General features: G+C 52.6%; 1 protein-coding gene across 2 annotated transcripts in view; it reads left to right on the plus strand.

Moving 5' to 3' along the window:
- The first annotated feature begins 3070 nt into the window (after positions 1-3070).
- The window catches only part of BCAS1 (brain enriched myelin associated protein 1), a 71129-nt gene continuing 56148 nt past the window's right edge, over positions 3071-18051 (plus strand). For both annotated transcript variants that reach the window (XM_079784315.1, XM_079784316.1), the window contains exons 1-3: positions 3071-3210; positions 12963-13039; positions 15561-15639. In XM_079784315.1, the coding sequence (XP_079640441.1) occupies positions 12968-13039; positions 15561-15639 (151 nt within the window). In that variant the 5' untranslated portion in view covers positions 3071-3210; positions 12963-12967. The remainder of the gene's footprint in view (positions 3211-12962; positions 13040-15560; positions 15640-18051) is intronic.

Raw genomic sequence — 18051 nt, forward strand, 5'->3', positions numbered from 1 at the left:
ATGAGCCTTTCGGCCGTGAAAAGACATGGAGGAACCTTGACTGCACATGACTAAGTGAAGGAAGCCAACCTGAACAGCTGTACCATCACAACCATTGGGCCTTCTGGAAATGGCAAACCTATGGAGACATTTAAAAGATTAATGGGGTGCCCAGCTAGGCTTGCTCATAGTTCGATTCCCGGCCAGGGCACATGCCCGGGCTGCGGGATCAACACCAGTAGGGGGTGTGTGGGAGGCAGCTGATCAATGAGTCTCTCTCATCATTGATGTTTCTCTCTCTCTCTCTCCCTCTCTCTGAAATCAATAAAAACATATTTTAAAAAAATTAATAGGTGGGTACTGGAGGGGGAGGGGACTGAGGAGAAGGTGCATTGGGTAAAGGGGGGTCAAATCTATGGACAGTGAGCCATGCTGTGGGCAGGGGAGATATGTACAATAGACACGCCCTGTCTGTTGCCGCCTCGGTCACAGGTGGCATTCCTGATGCCCACAGGCAGAGGGCCCGGTGGCCACGCTCTCAGCTAGCCCCGCGGGGAGTATAAGGGCTGCGTGTCACGTGGGCAGCTGGTTGTAGAGGCCCTGACAGCCCTGGGAAGCCAGACCTTCCATCCAAATCAGAAATGGTCTCAGATACAGAAAGAAGGTCTTTCGAAGAAACCTGAGCGACCGAAGAACCGTACCAGCTCCCTTCCGACTCGGTTCCCGCCTGTGACAGCCTCTGCTGGAGATGTGGCACCGCAGGGAAAGCCTGGTCCCTGGCTCCCCGCCCTTCAGCCCTCACCGTGAGCGGAAGGCAGGGGGTGTCGGGAGGAAGTATGAGTGTCTGGAGGGGACATGACAGCCGCTGGGTCGGCGTGGGTGACACTCGCTCTGTGTTGGTAAGGACGAACTCTGAGCCGTGGGAGTGCGGGGCGTCAGCCGTGAGTTAGGGCTTTGGAAGGCGGCAGAGCGCAGCACACGGGATGGTCACGTTCATGCCGGTGCCCTGGCCGGGGGCTCGGTTGGTTGGAGCGTCATCTGTGTGCCAAAAGGTTGCGGGTTTGATTCCCGGTCAAGGCGCATACCTAGGTTATAGGTTTGATCCTCAGTTGGGGTGCGTATAGGAGGCAACAGGTTTCTCTCTCTCTCTCTCTCTCTCTCTCTCTCTCTCTCTCTCCTTCTCCCCTCCCCCTTCCTCTTTCTCTCTAAAATAAATAAAAACATATCCTCGGGTGAGGATTAAAAAAATTCATGCTAATAACTTGAAATTTTAATTTTTCCTCTCTTAGAATGACTTTGTATAGCAGATGAAAGGTACGACAAGGAGAGAGAGAGATGTCGTGGAAGAAGGAAAGCTGTGCACGTCCTAGTGCCTTCAGCAATGCTGCTTCCTCTTCCAGAAGGGGCTTTGCTTTTTTATTTTTTTGCACCTGGTCCTGCGAATTCTGTCCCCGGCCCTGCCTCTGCCACTACCACTACGTTAACACTTGGTGAGAGTCTGCAATAGACACGCCCGAGTCACTCCGATCCCTAAGCCCCATATGCTTCTTCTGTAAAACGGGTGAAAAAATCCCAGTCACAGTGTGGACACAACTGAGAGGGAGGGATGCCAAGGCTTTGTGAAGAGTCAAATGCCATCCACGTGGCGGTCGTTGTCCCAAATAATTCAGAGTGCGCCCGCCCAATCAGGAATGGGAGTCCCAGCACCTGCTTTGTGGTGGGAAGACAGCCGTCATGGTTTGCAGGGTGCTGGGGGTCAGGGATACAAAAATAAGCACAAAGGCGCTCAAGGCCAAGGGCAGCTGGCATAGACTTAGGGGGGGAGAGCAGCTGTTGGTTCAAGACAGTCTGAGTCAGGGCCAGAGCCGAGCCCTTGCACCTGCAGCCGCACTGCCTCTGTGCTCCCTGGCACAGTGTGTGTGCATGACGGCTGCTTAATGAATGGGTTGGTTACATTCCAGACTTAAAGGTACAGCACTGAGCTGGAGTCAAATTCACAGCCCTAATTATGGGGCATCCGATTGTGAATTCAGTGTTTATTTAAATACCATGTTTGTCCCTTACATGTTGCATTCTGAAAGGGGTCTTCTCTGGCTCTCCCTGTGTCTCTCTCGGCAGCCCTGGCTTTTGCTTCATGGTGGGATCACACTCCGTGGTTCTGTTTATTTGTAGGGCTCCGAGTTCAGTCACAAGGAGCCCAGGAGCGTGGGACAGGGCCTCTCTCCTCGCCTCTCTAAACCGGAGTCTATTTATAGCCTGGTACCCAACAGGTATTCATGATGGATGCTTGCATGAGCATATTGATGAATAAAGCCACAGTAATTACTAGTTTGCATTTCTCCTAAATGTTTTTTTTTTTTTCAAGAACACTGAATTGTATAATTTACCATGTTTCCCTTTTTGCCCTGGCTGTTAGGAAGCTCAATAGCTTCATACCAAGTTTGTAAATCAACATGCACATTTTCAATGACCCTCGTCCCATTGCTGTACCCACTTTTGTTTTTCTATCTCCTTTAGCTATTTTTGATTTATGCTCTCAGACTGTATTTGCATAGTCCTTGTGGGACATTTTAATAAATACCCCTCCTGGAATGAAATAAATTAAACAGCCTGTCCTGACCTTCCAATGCCACGCTCTGACCCCAGAGCAATGAGCCGCCCTTAGGTTACCTGCTTTCCGGCGCCCAGAGCCCTTGGGGAATGATGTTTGCATGAGTAGGGGCAGTTCCATGGGTGAGATGCTATTTTCTCCCAATTTAATGGTTTGGTTAGTGGTGGTGGAGGTGGTGTTCTGGAATAAATGGAGGTGAAAGGCAGACAGAACTGCAAAACCTTACAGAACGTGTTTTCCCTGCTCTGGCCATGACTCACGGGAACTGGGGAAGGAATCAGCTCCCCAGGTCAACCTGAGCGGCCGCAGTGGGTGAGGGGCCCTGGACAGGATGCTTGGAGTGCCAGGGAGGCACTAGAGCGAGAGAAATCAGTTGGTTGGTTTTATTGGAGAGACGCTGCTGCCATAGGGCAGTCAGGGCACAGGTGGCCCCACCCAGACCGTGTTTGCCCTGCCTGTGTACTCAGCCAGCAGGCTCCGGATGAGGAAGCAAAGGGCAGGGAGCCGGCTCAGTTGACAGCTGGTCCTGGGCCGAACCAGCTGCAGACAAGGCGCCCTGCACCAGAGCAGCTCCAAGTGACACCGGGGGACTGAAGACACTCCCTCCAGGGACTCAACAGGTAACCTCTCCTGGGTCCTTTGAGCACGGCGTGAGGGTTTGTAGTTTGTGGCAGGCAGTGACCTGCAGAAGCCGGGGGTCAGGAGGGTTGTTTGACCCCAGCTCTGCCCTTGACTCACTGCGTGGCCTTGGGTGTCTGTGAGCCTCCGTTTCACCGTCTGTGAGATGGACCCCAAGACGGCCTTCCCTGAACGGTCTGCATAGGATGCGATGGTTATGCGGCCGTGTCAGGTGCAGTGCAACAGAGGTAGCTCCTGTGTGCAGAGAACCACTGAAGGTCGTTTTCAGTGTAAAATTAGGGGTGGGGGTGGGGGTACTCAGCAGTGGAGGAGTGAGGTATGCAATTTGGGGACCACCGTCAGGACAAGGATGCCACGGTAAAGCTGACTTTGAGGGCACCTGGGAGCGCTGTCTGAGACGGGAGGAGAAGGGAGAAGAAACCCTGGAGTGTCATTTGCGAGCCTGGCTCTTTGCACAGTTCGTCTTATTTAACACTCACGGTTGCAACCCCAGCTGCACGACTCCGGGAACTTGCATGGCCCTCTGCAGCCTCGTGTTCTCCGCCTGGAGAGCTGTGGTGATTGGAGGGCGGGTGCCCTGGAGCTTCAGGCTCCTGATCTGTAAAATGGGATAATAATAGTGCCGAGATCAAAGCCAAGGCCATGAGGGCGGAGAGGACCAGGGCTGGAACACCTGCGCGCGTGACGGATGTTAGCTGTGATTTTAGTCGCTGCCATCCAGTCGTCATCTCCATTTACAATTAGGAAGCTGAGGCTGGGCAGGGGGAGGACACCTCGGGGTCTCCCAGAAAGGAGGTCACGTCAAGGCCGGGGCTTGAGTCACGTGGGTGAGGCACTCGCCTCAGGAGCAGACTTTAAGCAACACCAGAAAACTCCGTCACCAGAATAAATTATACTTCAAGGCAATATTTAAAAATTTTTAAACTAATGCCAAGAGATCTATGGGGAGCAAAATAAGATGTTAGGTACAGACGGGATCAGTAACAGCACTCATTTTGGTTCGTTTAAGGTTTTGTGAAAATATATTGTTCATCTTGAGGACTGAATTTTCTGGGTCCTCCTTAAATTTCGCACTGGTGGCTCACTCCCCCCACCCTCATCCAAGCTGTGATCGCCTTCAGCCCTGGGGTGTGTAGTCCTGCTCCCTCCTTAAATAAAAGGGGAGAGGGGCATGCTAGGTACTTTTCAGTTTAAGGAGAGTGGGCCAACCAGCCCGTGCCCCAAATCCTGGGAGATCCTTTCCCCAAGCGCTCTGAGGCTGGGGGTGGGGTGGGCTTTTCAGGGAGAAGGCAGGCACTTGGGGAGTGCTGGTCCAGAAGAGCCCACGAAGGCTGGGGTCTGCTGGCAGGAGGTGCGTGGGGAGGCGTGGGAAGGCCTGGGGAGGCTCGGGCCCCGTCCACGCAGGCACACCGTCCTCTCCAGTGCGAAGCTGTTGGCTCACTGTCCGCAGCGCCTTTGGCCTCTGCCCAGAGCTGGGCGGGAAGTGGTTAAGGATTCGAGTGCCTGAGTCACATGGAAACAGGTCCGACCCCAACTGCCTCTTCACAGATTCTGGCCTGGGGACCATTTCTCCACTTAACCACCCAATATGAATTGGGGCTCACCATGAGCAAGCAGGACAAGCGAGGTGCCTGCCCTCACACAGTTTGCCTTCTGGGGGTGAGGGCATCGCATCACTGTCTGGGTGTCTTTATCTGTGTAATGGGGAGTGACCGGCTGCTGTAGGAAAATGCAGCTGATGGAAATACAATGCCTGCCCCAGGGCTGGGACTAGGGTGAGGCCAACCAGGCCCCTGGGGCAAAGCTGGGAGACACTCCCTGGCCACGCCTGCCCAACCCTGAGAGGGCGCCTGTTTGCATTTGCACCCGGCCTCTCCCTGATTCTAGGCCTGCCTGGCTCATCCTCAATAAGCCTTTGGTCAGTGTTACCTGCTGCCCGTTGCTTAACGATGTTTGGGCAACGCTGAAAATAAGGTTGTGAGCTCTAAGACTCTGGGAGCATCAACCATTTATATAAACATAATCTACTAAGACAGTGGTCGGCAAACTGCGGCTCTCGAGCCACATGCGGCTCTTTGGCCCCTTGAGTGTGGCTCTTCCACAAAATACCACGTGTGGGCGCGCACTACAGTGCCTTTGAAACTTCGTGGCCCATGCGCAGAAGTCGGTTTTTGGTTCTCAAAAGAAATTTCAATCGTTGTACTGTTGGTATTTGGCTCTGTTGACTAATGAGTTTGCCCACCACTGGCCTAAGACATCAATTAGCAAGTATCCTGAAAACACACAGCTCCGTTTTGATGACGGCACCCCTCCCCTGGACTCAGGTGGTCCCATAGCAAGACGCAGGGCGGTCAGTCCTCGTGCGCCCCCTTGTGGAGGAGGCAGGTGGTACCACTGCACCTGGCAGTAGGTGCTGGGGAATTCCGGGAGATGCAGGACCACAGGACAGGACGTGGGAGAGCAGGTCTGTTCTCTTCACTCACCTTGACCTTGCCTTTGGAGACGGGGCACAGGGCTTGTTCTGCTGTGTGTGCCAGCCTGGCCATGTTGGCACTGCCCTCCACTGGGGGTGAGGAGGGCTCACAGTTTGCCTGCAGGCCATTGCATCGATGGAGGCATTTCTGTTTGCTCGGTGACTAATTCTGTCACCATCCACCCTCCGGGGACCTGCCCCGCCCTGTGACCGTCACTTCGCTGCCCGGGCTGCAGGCTGATTGCTCTTTCTCCGGCCTCTGGGCCCGGGTTTGCTGCTCGATGGGTTCCCAGGAGGTGGGCTCACTGATAACCTGCATGTGAACCCAATGAACACCAATCAGGGGTGTAAAGGCCACTGTCACCTCACAGGAGCCCCATGAGGTTGGGTCTGCGATGTCCCCTCTCCGGCCCTCACCTCAGACAGGAGCGGAGGCATCTGCCCGCAGCTGGTGCGAGCAGGTTCTGACCCCAGTGGAGGGCCTGACCCCAGCGGAGGGCCTGACCCCAGTGGAGGGCCTGACCCCAGGCGGAGGGCCTGACCCCAGCGGAGGGCCTGACCCCAGCGGAGGGCCTGACCCCAGGCAGAGGGCTTGACCCCAGCGGAGGGCCTGACCCCAGGCAGAGGGCTTACTGTTTCATCACCAGGGACGGCTCCCTAACCAGCTCTCAGAAAAGCAGGTCCCGGGAGGCACTGGGCCACCGGGAAGAGAAAATCGCTAGGTCCAGCCCCGGAGCAGTTCCCTCCACCGCGACACGGGCGACATTTGGGGCAGATCGTCCTCTGCCGCCGGCGTCCTGTGCACTGGGGGTGCTCACTCTGAGTCCCCACGCTCAAACCTGTCTGCAGACATGTCTACATGGGGGGAGGGGGCCAAAACTCCCCAGATGGAGAAACACTGCCTGTGAGTTACCGAGAGTCAGAACGGAGAGCAGCACAGTTTAACAAGATAACAGAGAGAGAGAAATTCAGTGTATCTGTACACCTGTCCCAGGACCACTTGGGTGCCCGCCTCATCTAACCTTCCCTGAAACACTGTGATGTACAAGGCCTGTTGGGCTGGTGCCACGACCTCTCTGTGCCTCAGTTTCTCACCAGAAAATTGAGTAAATAATAGCATCTAACCCAGAGGGTGGTTGCCCAGGCCAGGGAAGTCAGCACACTCATAAGGGCAAACACGCAATGTGTTTAATGTAGCCATCATGGTGAACACTGGCCTTGTCCACAAGGCAAATGCATTCGGAGAGCGCATGCCTTGGTGAGGCCTCATCATGGTGAGACTGATGGAGGCTGGCTCAGGCCTTAGCTTTCTCTTGGAGGAGGAGGGTGAGTGCTCCCCACTCAGGCAGCCCTTCCGCCGTCCTCCCCCGGGGGCACCCACACCCTCCTCCCTTCTCACAGCCAAGCGGGAAGGCAGGCTGCCCAGGAGCAAGCATGCCCTGCACGCATCCTCAGGAAAAGAACGTTGCAGACCAGGTGTGTCTCTGTTTGCAGGCTGACCCGACCGGCCACCAAGGCGTGCCCGGGAAGGGTTGGGGACACGCTCAGGTGCCCCGGCTGGCGGTGATTGGTCCCCGGGGCCCTGCCTGCGTCTGGGAATCCCCAGCCTGGTTCACTGAGTCAGGGAAGGCTGCACCCAAGAGGTTCCCAGACAGGGACACTCGTTCACCCCGAAATACCCAAAACAGTGGCTCCCAGCGTTGGCTGTCATGGAAACCATCTCGAGATCTTGAAACTATAGGGATGCCAGGCGCCAGCCCTGGAGAGGCTGGTGGGATCGGTCTGGCTCCGTGGTCGGCAAACTGCGGCTCGCGAGCCACATGCGGCTCTTTGGCCCCTTGAGTGTGGCTCTTCCACAAAATACCACGGCCTGGGCTAGTCTATTTTGAAGAAGTGGCATTAGAAGGAGTTTAAGTTTAAAAATTTTGGCTCTCAAAAGAAATTTCAATAGTTGTACTGTTGATATTTGGCTGTGTTGACTAATGAATTTGCAGACTACTGGTCTGGCTGGGGCCTGAGCATGGTGATTGGAATGTCACCGTGATTCTAAAGTGTGGCCCAGTTCGAGGACTGGCCTCAAGGACACAGCGGGAAGTGGAGAAATAAAGGACTTCCTCATCTGAATGACCTCCACCCAGAGAAAGGTTTACCCCACATTCTCAAAATGCTAGGCCCTCAAACACGAGTCCAATTTCAAAAACAAAGCGCCCTGCCATAGGGCAGCTTGTGTTTAATGTCAGCCACTGTCACCAAGCAAAACAACACCATCGGCCCCTGAAAGAAAGGGCGAGGTGACACCACCCTCAAACGCTGCCCTTCTCCAAATAAAAGCTAGCTCTTTCAAATGAAGACTTTTTCTGGATGAAAACCTCTATCTGATTTATTTGTCTCATTTGTTGAAGACTTGAGAAAACGTCACAGGAATCGTTGTCTGAACGGCCCTGAGCCTCAGTTTTGCCATCTGTTAAATGGGGATTAAAGGAGTCCTTACCTCACAAAGTCTTGGAGAGGCTAAGAAGGCGGTCAGCCCATCCTAGTTGTCACAGGAAAGTCCTGCCTCCCAGAACGCCCTCGTGCCTGGGACAGATGTCACCATCACTGTATTTCCCACACATGGCTGATCATAGAATCACCTGTGTATTTGCTAAAACTACAGCTCCGGGGCCCCAACCTGGCTTTTTGGTGAGAATCAGAAGTGCTGGCAGGTTCCTCAGTTGAGTTTTATCATCAGGGAGCTTTGGGGGGGGGGGGGGGGGCACTGACAGAAAACTCTATATAATAAAAGGCTAATATGCAAATTGTCCCCACGGGTGGGAGTTTGACTGACCGGGAGTTAGACATGCACTAACCACCAGGGGGCGGTGTGGAACATGGCAGGTGTCAGCGACGCGGTGCTGGCAGCAGGCGGCAGTGGAGGCGCTGCCGGCCCCAATGGGCCCTGACGAGAGCGAGACCATGGCGGGGTGGTGAAGCAGGTGAGCAGGCAGCACCAGGCCAATGCAGGTGCGAGCGGGGGCCCCGATCACCCTGCCAGTAGCCCCACAGACAAGGACTAGCGGTGGTGGCAGGGGTGGGGCCAGCAAGCGGGCAGTGCCAGGAGAAGGCAGGTGCGAGCAGGGTCCCCGATCACACCACTGGTCACCCCACAGATTGGCTTTGATCGCCAGGCCTAGGGACCCTACCCATGCACAAATCTCATGCACCAGGCCTCTAGTACCAATAATAATGATGGTGATAATCCTAACCATGGCAACACTTGCATGGGCATTATCGTGTGCCAGACCCTGCCCAGGGCACCTTGCATAGATTAATTTATTTCTCACAACAACCTCTTAAAATGGGGGCTGTGGTTATCCCCATTATACAGATTAGGAAACTGAGGCCCAGCAAGGCTCAGTAACTTGCCCAGGGTCACGTGCTCAGTATGCAGCCCAGAAGGGCTTCCAAACTCAGGGTTCATCTCCAGAGCCCACATCCCTGCCTACATGCTACACTGCTCACTACCCAGAGCGCCCAGCCCTGGCTGGCACATGGCAGGCCCATCCTGCACGTCAGATGTGATTATCATCACCATTCTATTCTTTGTACTATCTTTTGGGCATTAAAAAACGTGCCATTCCATTGCCAACTTTTAATTGCTAAACTTTTAACTGACGTTTTAATTGTGAAGGTTTAATTGCGAAGCATCTTCTTTGCCCTCCCCAGACGTTTTGACCTCACCTGTAGGCTGAATATATTCATTTCTGCTGATACTGACATTGGCCAATAGGTGGCAGCACCCCTTTGTTTTTGTCCCATGTACATCCTGCTCCTCACAAAATTTGAAGGAAGAGCAGGAGGGATTTCACAAGACGTGTTATCACTGCTGCCGGAAAGCAATATTACCTGAATCCAGGTTGTCACTCCCACAGACGTTCCAATGGCTTTTCCTTCTTTCCGGCCACCTGCCCTGAAATCTAGAGAGGCTCTGAAAATGTGCAATGGCAGGACGCTGCAACCCCAGCTCTGCGGGTGACAAAGTTTCTCTCCTGCCCGCACACGTCACACCTCTCCCAGCCAAGACTTTGCATAACCTCAAACCCCAACTTGGACTGAATTTAAATTGAATACTAGGAGCTTTAAAGGTTGTGTAAAAAGCTGCATTTAGGGAGACAGCGTTCGGTGTGTGTGTAGTTGTGCATGTGGCCTTGGTCACAACCTTTAACCTAGGAGCCTCAGTTTTCCCATCTGCAAAATTGTCTTGCTCATTGTCTGTAAGGGAGTGAATTAGTTTACTGCTAGCAACCCTCTTAGAACAGTTTCTCAGCACATGGAAAGCACTCAGCAAATTGCTTGTTGTTACTATTTCATTAATATGGTTGGTAGAGCTGTTATTGTCGTTATTTTTATACACAGTGGGTTCAAATCCTGGTCAGTCTTACTATGGGCAACATATAATTTCTCAGCCGCCTCAATCCACTTATTTGCAAAATGAGTGTATATTACCCAGAGTGATCTTGCGCAGGGATTGATAAGCTTTAAAAAAAAATTTTTTTTTTTTAATGAGCGTGGCTGTCTTCCTTTTTTTCGTTTATTTTTTTCTAGTAAAGCACAGAGATTAATTAAAACAGAAGTACACTCTCAGATAAGGGAGTGTGGGCAGACTCGAGAGGTGAGTTGCCCCTTTGGCTATCTTCCAATAAAACCAACATTTGAATTTCACATTATTATGAGGAGTCACAATCCATGATTCTTCTGCTTTTTCCAACCACTTATGAATGTAAAACATGTGCTTAGCTCACTGGCTGTACCAAACAGCCTACGGGCGGGCTTTGTCCCTCAGCTGCCATTTGCCAACCCTGGTCTTGAGGATTTAGTATTATATTCATAACTAGAGGCCCGGTGCATGAAATTCATGCACGGAGGGGGGGGGATCCCTCAGCCCAGCCTGCACCCTCTCCAATCCGGGATCCCTCTCACAATCCTGGACCACTGGCTCACCTGCCGGCCTGCCTGGTCACCCCTAACAACCCCCCTCTGCCGGCCTGGTCGCCCCCAACTGCCTCCCTCTGCCATCCTGGTCACCCCTAACTGCCCTCCCCTGCCGTCCTGGGTGCCCCCAACTGCCCCCACTGCTGGCCTGGTTGCCCCACACAGCCTGCTTGTTCAGTCGTTTGGTCATCCCTCACTAACCCCACTGCCGGCCTGGTCGTAGGCAGCCATCTTGTGAGGGTGTGAGGGTTAATTTGCATATTACCTCTTTATTATATAGGATGCCCCATTTGTAGATGAAGTGATGACCTATTGTGATTACACACACCGTGGATTTTACAAATAGAAATACTGCGAAATACCTAGTGTCCTGTATGTTTTAGTGCTGCTCAGCTTTATTACATGGTGCAACTAAAGAACATGTAAAATCCCCAGATCCTGTTATCTGCCAGATTCCCCCAAGAGAACGGGAGGTGAGATCTATGGCCCTTTCCAGCCTCGGTAATTTCTGCTTACTGGAAGTGTCAATTTTCACGGCACAAAAACACACAGGGGGCGAGAGGCCCATGGGACCCTTGCAGGTGCACGGGCTGCTTTCAGACAGAAATCAGGCCTGCTTGTATTCTGAAAGCTACCAGAGCGGGTGGGCCAGCGGCCAGGTGTTTGGAGGTGGGGCTACGCTGGAATCGCTTGTGTGTGTGAAGTAGTGTTTAGGTAGCAAGGCAGTGGGTCTAGAGCAGCTGGAAGAGCCCACTTCTGGGACTGGATGGACTCTGGGTCAGATCCGCGCTCGGCCATGTGTCCTGGGTGGGTTTGGGAGACTCGACTCCCTCCTCTCAAGGGAGGTGATAAAACGTGGAGCATCCCAGCGGTCAGGAGCACGGCAGCCTGTGTTTGCATCTTGCCTCTGCCATACACCTGGGTGACCTTTGGGAAGTAATGGAGCCTCCTGGGACTCAGCTTCCTTGTATCTAGAGCGAGATGATGACACCTGTCTCACAGGTGCTGTGGGGCCACATGAGCAGATACAGGAAATGCACCTGGAAAATAGAGTGTGGAGGACAGCATGGCTGTTATTGTGATTATAACAAGTCTCTCAGAGCCTTAGCAATGGTGTGGGCTTGCTTGACCCAACATGCCAGGTGAGGGTAGTTACCAATGATGCGTCCCTTCCTCCAACCAATAAGTAATGGTTAGCACGTGGTAAGTGTAAATGCAGTGCAGAGAACAGGAGAGGCAACGGTGGGTAAGACAGACAGTCCTGCCCTCGTGGTTCTTACAATTTATTGGGGGAGGGGGACAGAAGTTACATATTCAGTGTTGCCCTCCAAGTCTGGGCCAGTGGTTACTTATGACTCTTATCCTCTACCATGGCCCCTTCTTGCTATGTTAGCAATTTGTTTCATTCATAGCATCATACCCTATGTCTTTTGTTTAACAAACACTTCTATATTGTTTATTATGAGCTAGACATTATTTTAACCACTTAGCAAGACTTAATTGATTTAGTACGTATGATTCCTGTGAGGCACAGAGAGGCTAATTAACTCACCTGAGGACACACAGCGATGAAGGCAGAGAGAGGGTTGAAGCTCAGGTTGTCTTGCTCCAGCTTTGTGCTTATACCACCTACCAAGCTGCCTTGTCATCAGAAATGGCCTGGTTTGTGGGTTTCTTGTTTATTTGTTTATTGTTTGTCCACCCACCATCACTAACCCCCCTCTCCGCCCCCCCCCCCCCCCCGATGTTGCAGCTCTGTGAGGTCAGGGGCCTCATCTCTTTAATTCATAGTTGTAACCCTAGTGCCTGGGGCAGCGTAACATGCAGAGTTGGTGCTCAGTATATATTTGTTTAATCAGTGAATGATGAAAATATAGCCAAATAAATATATAATTACAAGTAGTGCTATGAAAAAAAAATCCAGTGCTAGGACAGGTTTTAACAGGGGACCTAATTTAGTTTGAGGATCAGAGAATACTGAAACTTGTAAGTATTCCTTTAATTATCTTCACACTAAAATCTCCTTGGTATAGAAGCTGTAACCAAGAGGGAAGAAATGCTACCCACACTGAATACATGGTTCATCATGATAAATATGTACCCCAGAAATGACATGCAATTGAAAATCGGGGCTGCGTTTGACTTGAACTTTGTGGATTAACGGTCTAAAATGTCTCTTTCCCCCCAAATAAATGTAGGCCATTGTGATGACATGCCACAGTAACTTGCCAGGTCTCTACTTTTGTTTGTCTTGAATTTTAATTTCTCTCTCTTTTTTCTCTCTTGCAGGAACCATGGGTAACCAAATGAGTGTTCCCCAAAGAGCTGAAGAGCAAGAGAATGATTCAGAAACAGACGCTCATGAGGTAGAGTCGCTGCGGTCACTGAGCATGGGCTACCACCAGGCAGAGTGGCAGGGGGTAAGGGGGCAGAGGGGACGAATACACGGCCTGCCCAGTGCTCATCTCATGGGCCCGCTCTCCCCACGGCGTGTCCTGTTGCATTCAAACCTCCGGACTCCATCACGGAGCTTGGCAAAACGCAGGCTCTAGGGCCCCAGTGAGACTCCCTGAATCAGAAGCGGCAGGGCTGGGAGCCTCGGGAGCCTGTGTCTTTAAGGACCTCCAAGGTGATCCCTCTGCAGCCAATTTGATACCTGCTCCCAGGTGGGTTTGGACCAGTGGGTCTCAACTGGGGGTGGTTTTGCCCGTCCCCACCAGGGGGCACTTGGCAATGTCTGGAGTCATTTGTGGTTCACACAACTCAGGTGGTGCTACTGGTCTAGTGGGCAGAGGCCAGGGATGCCGCTAAACACCCTTCCGTGCACAGAACAGGGGTCAAATGTCACCGTGCGAGGATGAGAGCCCCGGGGACGATCCGTTGTGTTCGCAGCCTCACTGCACATCAGAATCAGCTGGGAACCAGAGGCCACCCGGGACCAATTGCATTAGAACGTGTGTGGGAGGGGGGCCAGGCTTCCAAATGCCCAGAGTCCCTCACCTGTTGCTTGTGCAGCCAAGGGGGGAGGGGCTGCTTGTTTAGGAATTCGTCTTTGAAAGACTTCTCTGGAAGGCTGAGGCCAGGGACGCCGAGTGCGTCTCCGTGACCAGGGAGCAGAGAGCCTGCATGTCCACCATCAGGGTTCAGAGACGGAGTCAGTGTGAGACCTGGAACTCCTCCAGGAGGAAGAGAATGCCTGTGAGCGAGTATTGGTCAAATCACAGGGGGATTCCTGCTCGGAATGGAAGGCTGGATTTGAAGAAACGGGCTGAAAACTCATAGCGGGTGTTCAACCTGACTGCACACTTTCATTGCCTCGGACTCTTAAAACCCTATGGCGGGCCCCACGGCCAGCTGAAACCCTCCGGTGGGGCCCGGCAGCAGCAGGTTCTAAGCTGCCCAGTGAGTCCATGTCCGGCCCGGGAGCCTCTGGCCTGCAGGGCGAGGCAGTCACAGGGAGCCGAGCCGTGTGCTGGGCCCATTCGAAGGTGCGGGCTCTGCCCAACGTGCACTGCCAAGAGGTTCCCGACTCTTACTTCCATCAGGAGTTGGGAAACGGTGTTGATGAAATCTCCTGATGTTTAAATATTGGCAACTGATTCCAAAATGCTTTTTAAAATTCTGTGAGCCAAATAAGCCCACTTTGCACCCCAAGTATTGGCCCAGGAAAGCCGGCGGTAACCTCGGGGCCACATGGTCACATGGGCTTGGTGTTTCACTTTCATGAATTCTTGGTGGAGTTCATGATAAACTCAGAACACGGGCTTATTTTAAACAACGAAAACCATTTCAAAAATGTAAAGGAAGGAAAAGTCTTCTGTGTCCCCCCCAGGAAGGCCCACCTTTTAGCTGGTTGCTGCTGTTTAGTAACTTTTTGTTTTTATTTATCTCTGCACTTATTAACGGCTTACACTACTAACAGAACCACAAAATAAGACAGTGTGCAAAGCACTTAGCATAATAACATCAATCTTCAATTAATGTCAACGATTAGTGGTATAATTTAGATGATTTTATTCCTTAAATGACATTACATACCATTATTTTCTCTATTGTGACTTTTTGCTTTCCATGTGTGTATATGTGTATGTCTGTATGTGTGTACACACACACACATACACACACACAAAATCTTTAATATCTATAGTAATAAAAGGGTAATATGCTAATTAGACCAGACGTCTTCCGGATGTCATTCTGGACGTCCTTCCTGACAAAGCCGGGGCTGGAGGGAAGCCAGCCCGGGTCCCGGTGGCTGTGGGATGGCCGGAGGAGAGAAGCAGCCCCGGTCCCGGGTGCCTGCTGGCGGCCGGAGGAGGAAAGCCCGGGTCCTGGGTGTCAGAGGGAAGCCAGTGCAGGCAGCCAGGGGAAGGAAGGCCTACTCTTGCTTGAATTTTCATGCATCAGGCCTCTAGTCTACAATAAATAACAGAAAAAAAAAAAATCAGGTCAGGGCCCTAAAAGTGGGAAAAGGCTGCAACATGAGATGAGGGGCGTGTGGAGCAGGCAAAGGCTGCAGGGAGCTCCCTGTGTGTGCAGGTGTGTTGACTAAGGGCCCAGCTGTGTGTGCAGGACGGTGGGGCGAGGCTAACCTCACAGGCTTCGGAGTCACATGCTGAATGTTCCCCACTGATCAGTCAGCCTGGGCGTTCCATCGCCTGTGGGTCCCCCCTGCTGCGCCTGCAGGCTCCTGAGCTGAGACGCAGACAAGGGGTGTTCTCAGGGTCCCGGGAATCCGTCTTTAGGGGCGATCGAGTTTCTCTGATGGAATGCTGGGAGTTCCCAGAAACACGGCTCTAAATTAAGTTTCATCTTGGGAGGCACCCCGTGGCCTCGAGCCCTGACTTTCCCGGGAGACTTGACTGATACTGGCACGTGTCTGCGCAGGTGGCGTCTAAGAGGGACTGTGTTCACAACGGGACGCCGCTGATGGTGTCAACCCACACGGTTCAACTCTACGACGAAGGTCAGTGCCACGGGCCCTCTCGGGCCGGGACTGCTGGTCCTGGTTACGGGGAAATGAGATGGAGGATCGGAGCCACAGGCTCACCTTGAAACACTGTGTCTGCTGCCCGGGGCGCCCTAACAGTGTCCCAAGCGGGTGGTTGACGCCACTGAAATGGGTCGTCTCACAGTGCGGAGGCCTGAAGTCCCCGCTCGAGGTGTCGCGGGATTGGCGCCTTCTGAGGGATGGGGGGGCCTGGGGGGGAGGGGGTGCTGTTCCCTGCCTCTGGGTGAGCTCCTGGGGCCTCGGGTGTTCCTCGGCTTCCACGTGGTGTTCTGTGTCCCCCAGCATCGTCCTCCCGTGCGTCTGTGCCCAAACTCCCCCTGTTAAGAAGGCGCGGTCACCCTGGGCTTTCCTCCTCGGGGACCTCATCTTACCTGGTCATCTGCAAAGGAGGTCATGGCACGGGGGGGGGCGGTGAGGGCTCCGTCCTCTGTGGACACACAACTCAACTCGAACAACTCTCAGCCCTCCTGGTGCGTGACAGCTGAGGAGGCCGAGATTTAGGGCCGATGAGAGGAAAGCATCGGAGTAAAATCACTGAGGGTGGCCTGTGGAGGCAGACAGACCTCCTGGTTAAACCCCTGCCCTGACCTTCCATTTAAGCCAAGCCTGGCGCCATCTGTCACTGCGAGCTGTGTCCTGTGTCCCTGACTCCCAGCGTGGTCCTGGGCCAGAGCCTCCCTCCCACCACGGGAACCGTTAGACCTGCAGATTCCGGGGGCCCCCGCCAGGCCTCCTGGATCAGAAATGCTGGGGGTGGTGACCCCCCGTGTTTTCTCGCATGTCCTCCAGGGATTCACACTCTCCCTCAGACCCCTGCTTCTGAGACCCGGCAGGCGCCTCTGGGAGGCATAGAGAGGACTGGAATGGCTCCGTCTAGATTCTAGAAGGAGCCACTCAGCTCCGGCCCGCTGCCCTGTGGGAATCCCTCAGCAGATAAGAAGAGATTGCAATGACAGCCCGATTTTAGGAGTTTCAAATGAAGTTTTCCAATTCAAAAAAATCTAAACACTGCGGGCCAAACCCCAAGCTGACCACATCATAAATGCCAACCTCTGCTATTATAGTTTTTCCTACTTCACATCTCCTAACAAAGGTCACTTTTTCTTTTTCTTAATCACCACCACCAGGTTCTCCCAGCGTGAAGCATTAAACATTTAAACCCTGTAGCCAACTCCACGCGTGCTTGCTTGGCTCGGGGCTCACCAGGCATCCTGCCCACATAAGGTGTTCCTGTGTGTGCCCACAGGGCGGGACCACCTGGGTGGGAGGTCACCAGCGGCCGGTCCCCTTTTCAGCTCTATTTTCTCCTCTTAAACCAATAAACTGCCCAGGGGGTTAAATCATGAGTTCCTTTTATTTTATTTTAAGTTTAAATCCTCACCTGAGGATATTTTCCCATTGGTTTCTAGAGAGAGTATAAGAGAGAGAGGATGGGGGGGGGGGGGGGAGGAGAGAGAGAGAGAAACGTCGACGTGAGAGAGACATATCAATTGGCTCCTTCTTACACACACTCCTACGCCCTCCCCAGGGCTGGGGAACCTGCAACCAAGGTCAGTCAGTGCCCTTGACCAGGAATCAAACCCTTGACCCTTTGGTCTGTAGGCCGACACTCTAACCATTGAGAAAACCAGCCACGGCCATGAGATTTTTAAAATGACCTCTGAGAAGATAATCCTTCCTCCGAAGTTCTCAGTATTGTAGTACAAACTGTATATTTTGTTAAAATATCTCATTAGAACTCTGAGGAAGCAGCTTGCTTTGACTAAGAATACTCGGAGCCTAAATGAGACCCATACCTGATGCTCAGATTTCCGAGGATAAATTAATTCATTTCATTTCTATTTTTAAAGTCTTTCCAGAGCCCTCAAGTTTGTAGGCTAATCCTTTGGAGTAACTCCTTGTTTTATGACTGATACTTAGGAATGTCAGCTGGTAGTGGTAGTGATAATATATAAATGTTATGAAACAACTGATGTTTACTGAATATCCACCAGCTGCCAGCTGCTGTGTTCAGTGTCTTCCGGGAAATATGGCATTTAAGCCTTCCAGCCACCCTTTGAAGAAGGCACTGTGATTTCCTTGCTCGCTTTATAATCTTATTGAGGCACAAAGAGAAGAAGTAACCTGACCAGGTCGGGTGTTTAATAAATGACGGGTTCAGCGTTAAACCCAGGCCCTTCCGATCCACAAGGTAAATTCTTTAACAAGGGCCCTGAGCTGCCCCAGAAGCAAGTGCTCAGTCCCAGCTGGACAGCATGACCTTTTAGGAAAGAAAACCGGCGCCCGACACAAAGTGCCTCTCCTGCCCTGAAGGATCCATGCCCTCCCTCCTGACGGCGGGCTGCCCTGGCGTTCACCTGATGCCTT

The sequence above is a fragment of the Cnephaeus nilssonii genome (assembly GCF_951640355.1).
Source record: "Cnephaeus nilssonii genome assembly, chromosome: 11".
Lineage (NCBI taxonomy): Eukaryota > Metazoa > Chordata > Mammalia > Chiroptera > Vespertilionidae > Cnephaeus > Cnephaeus nilssonii.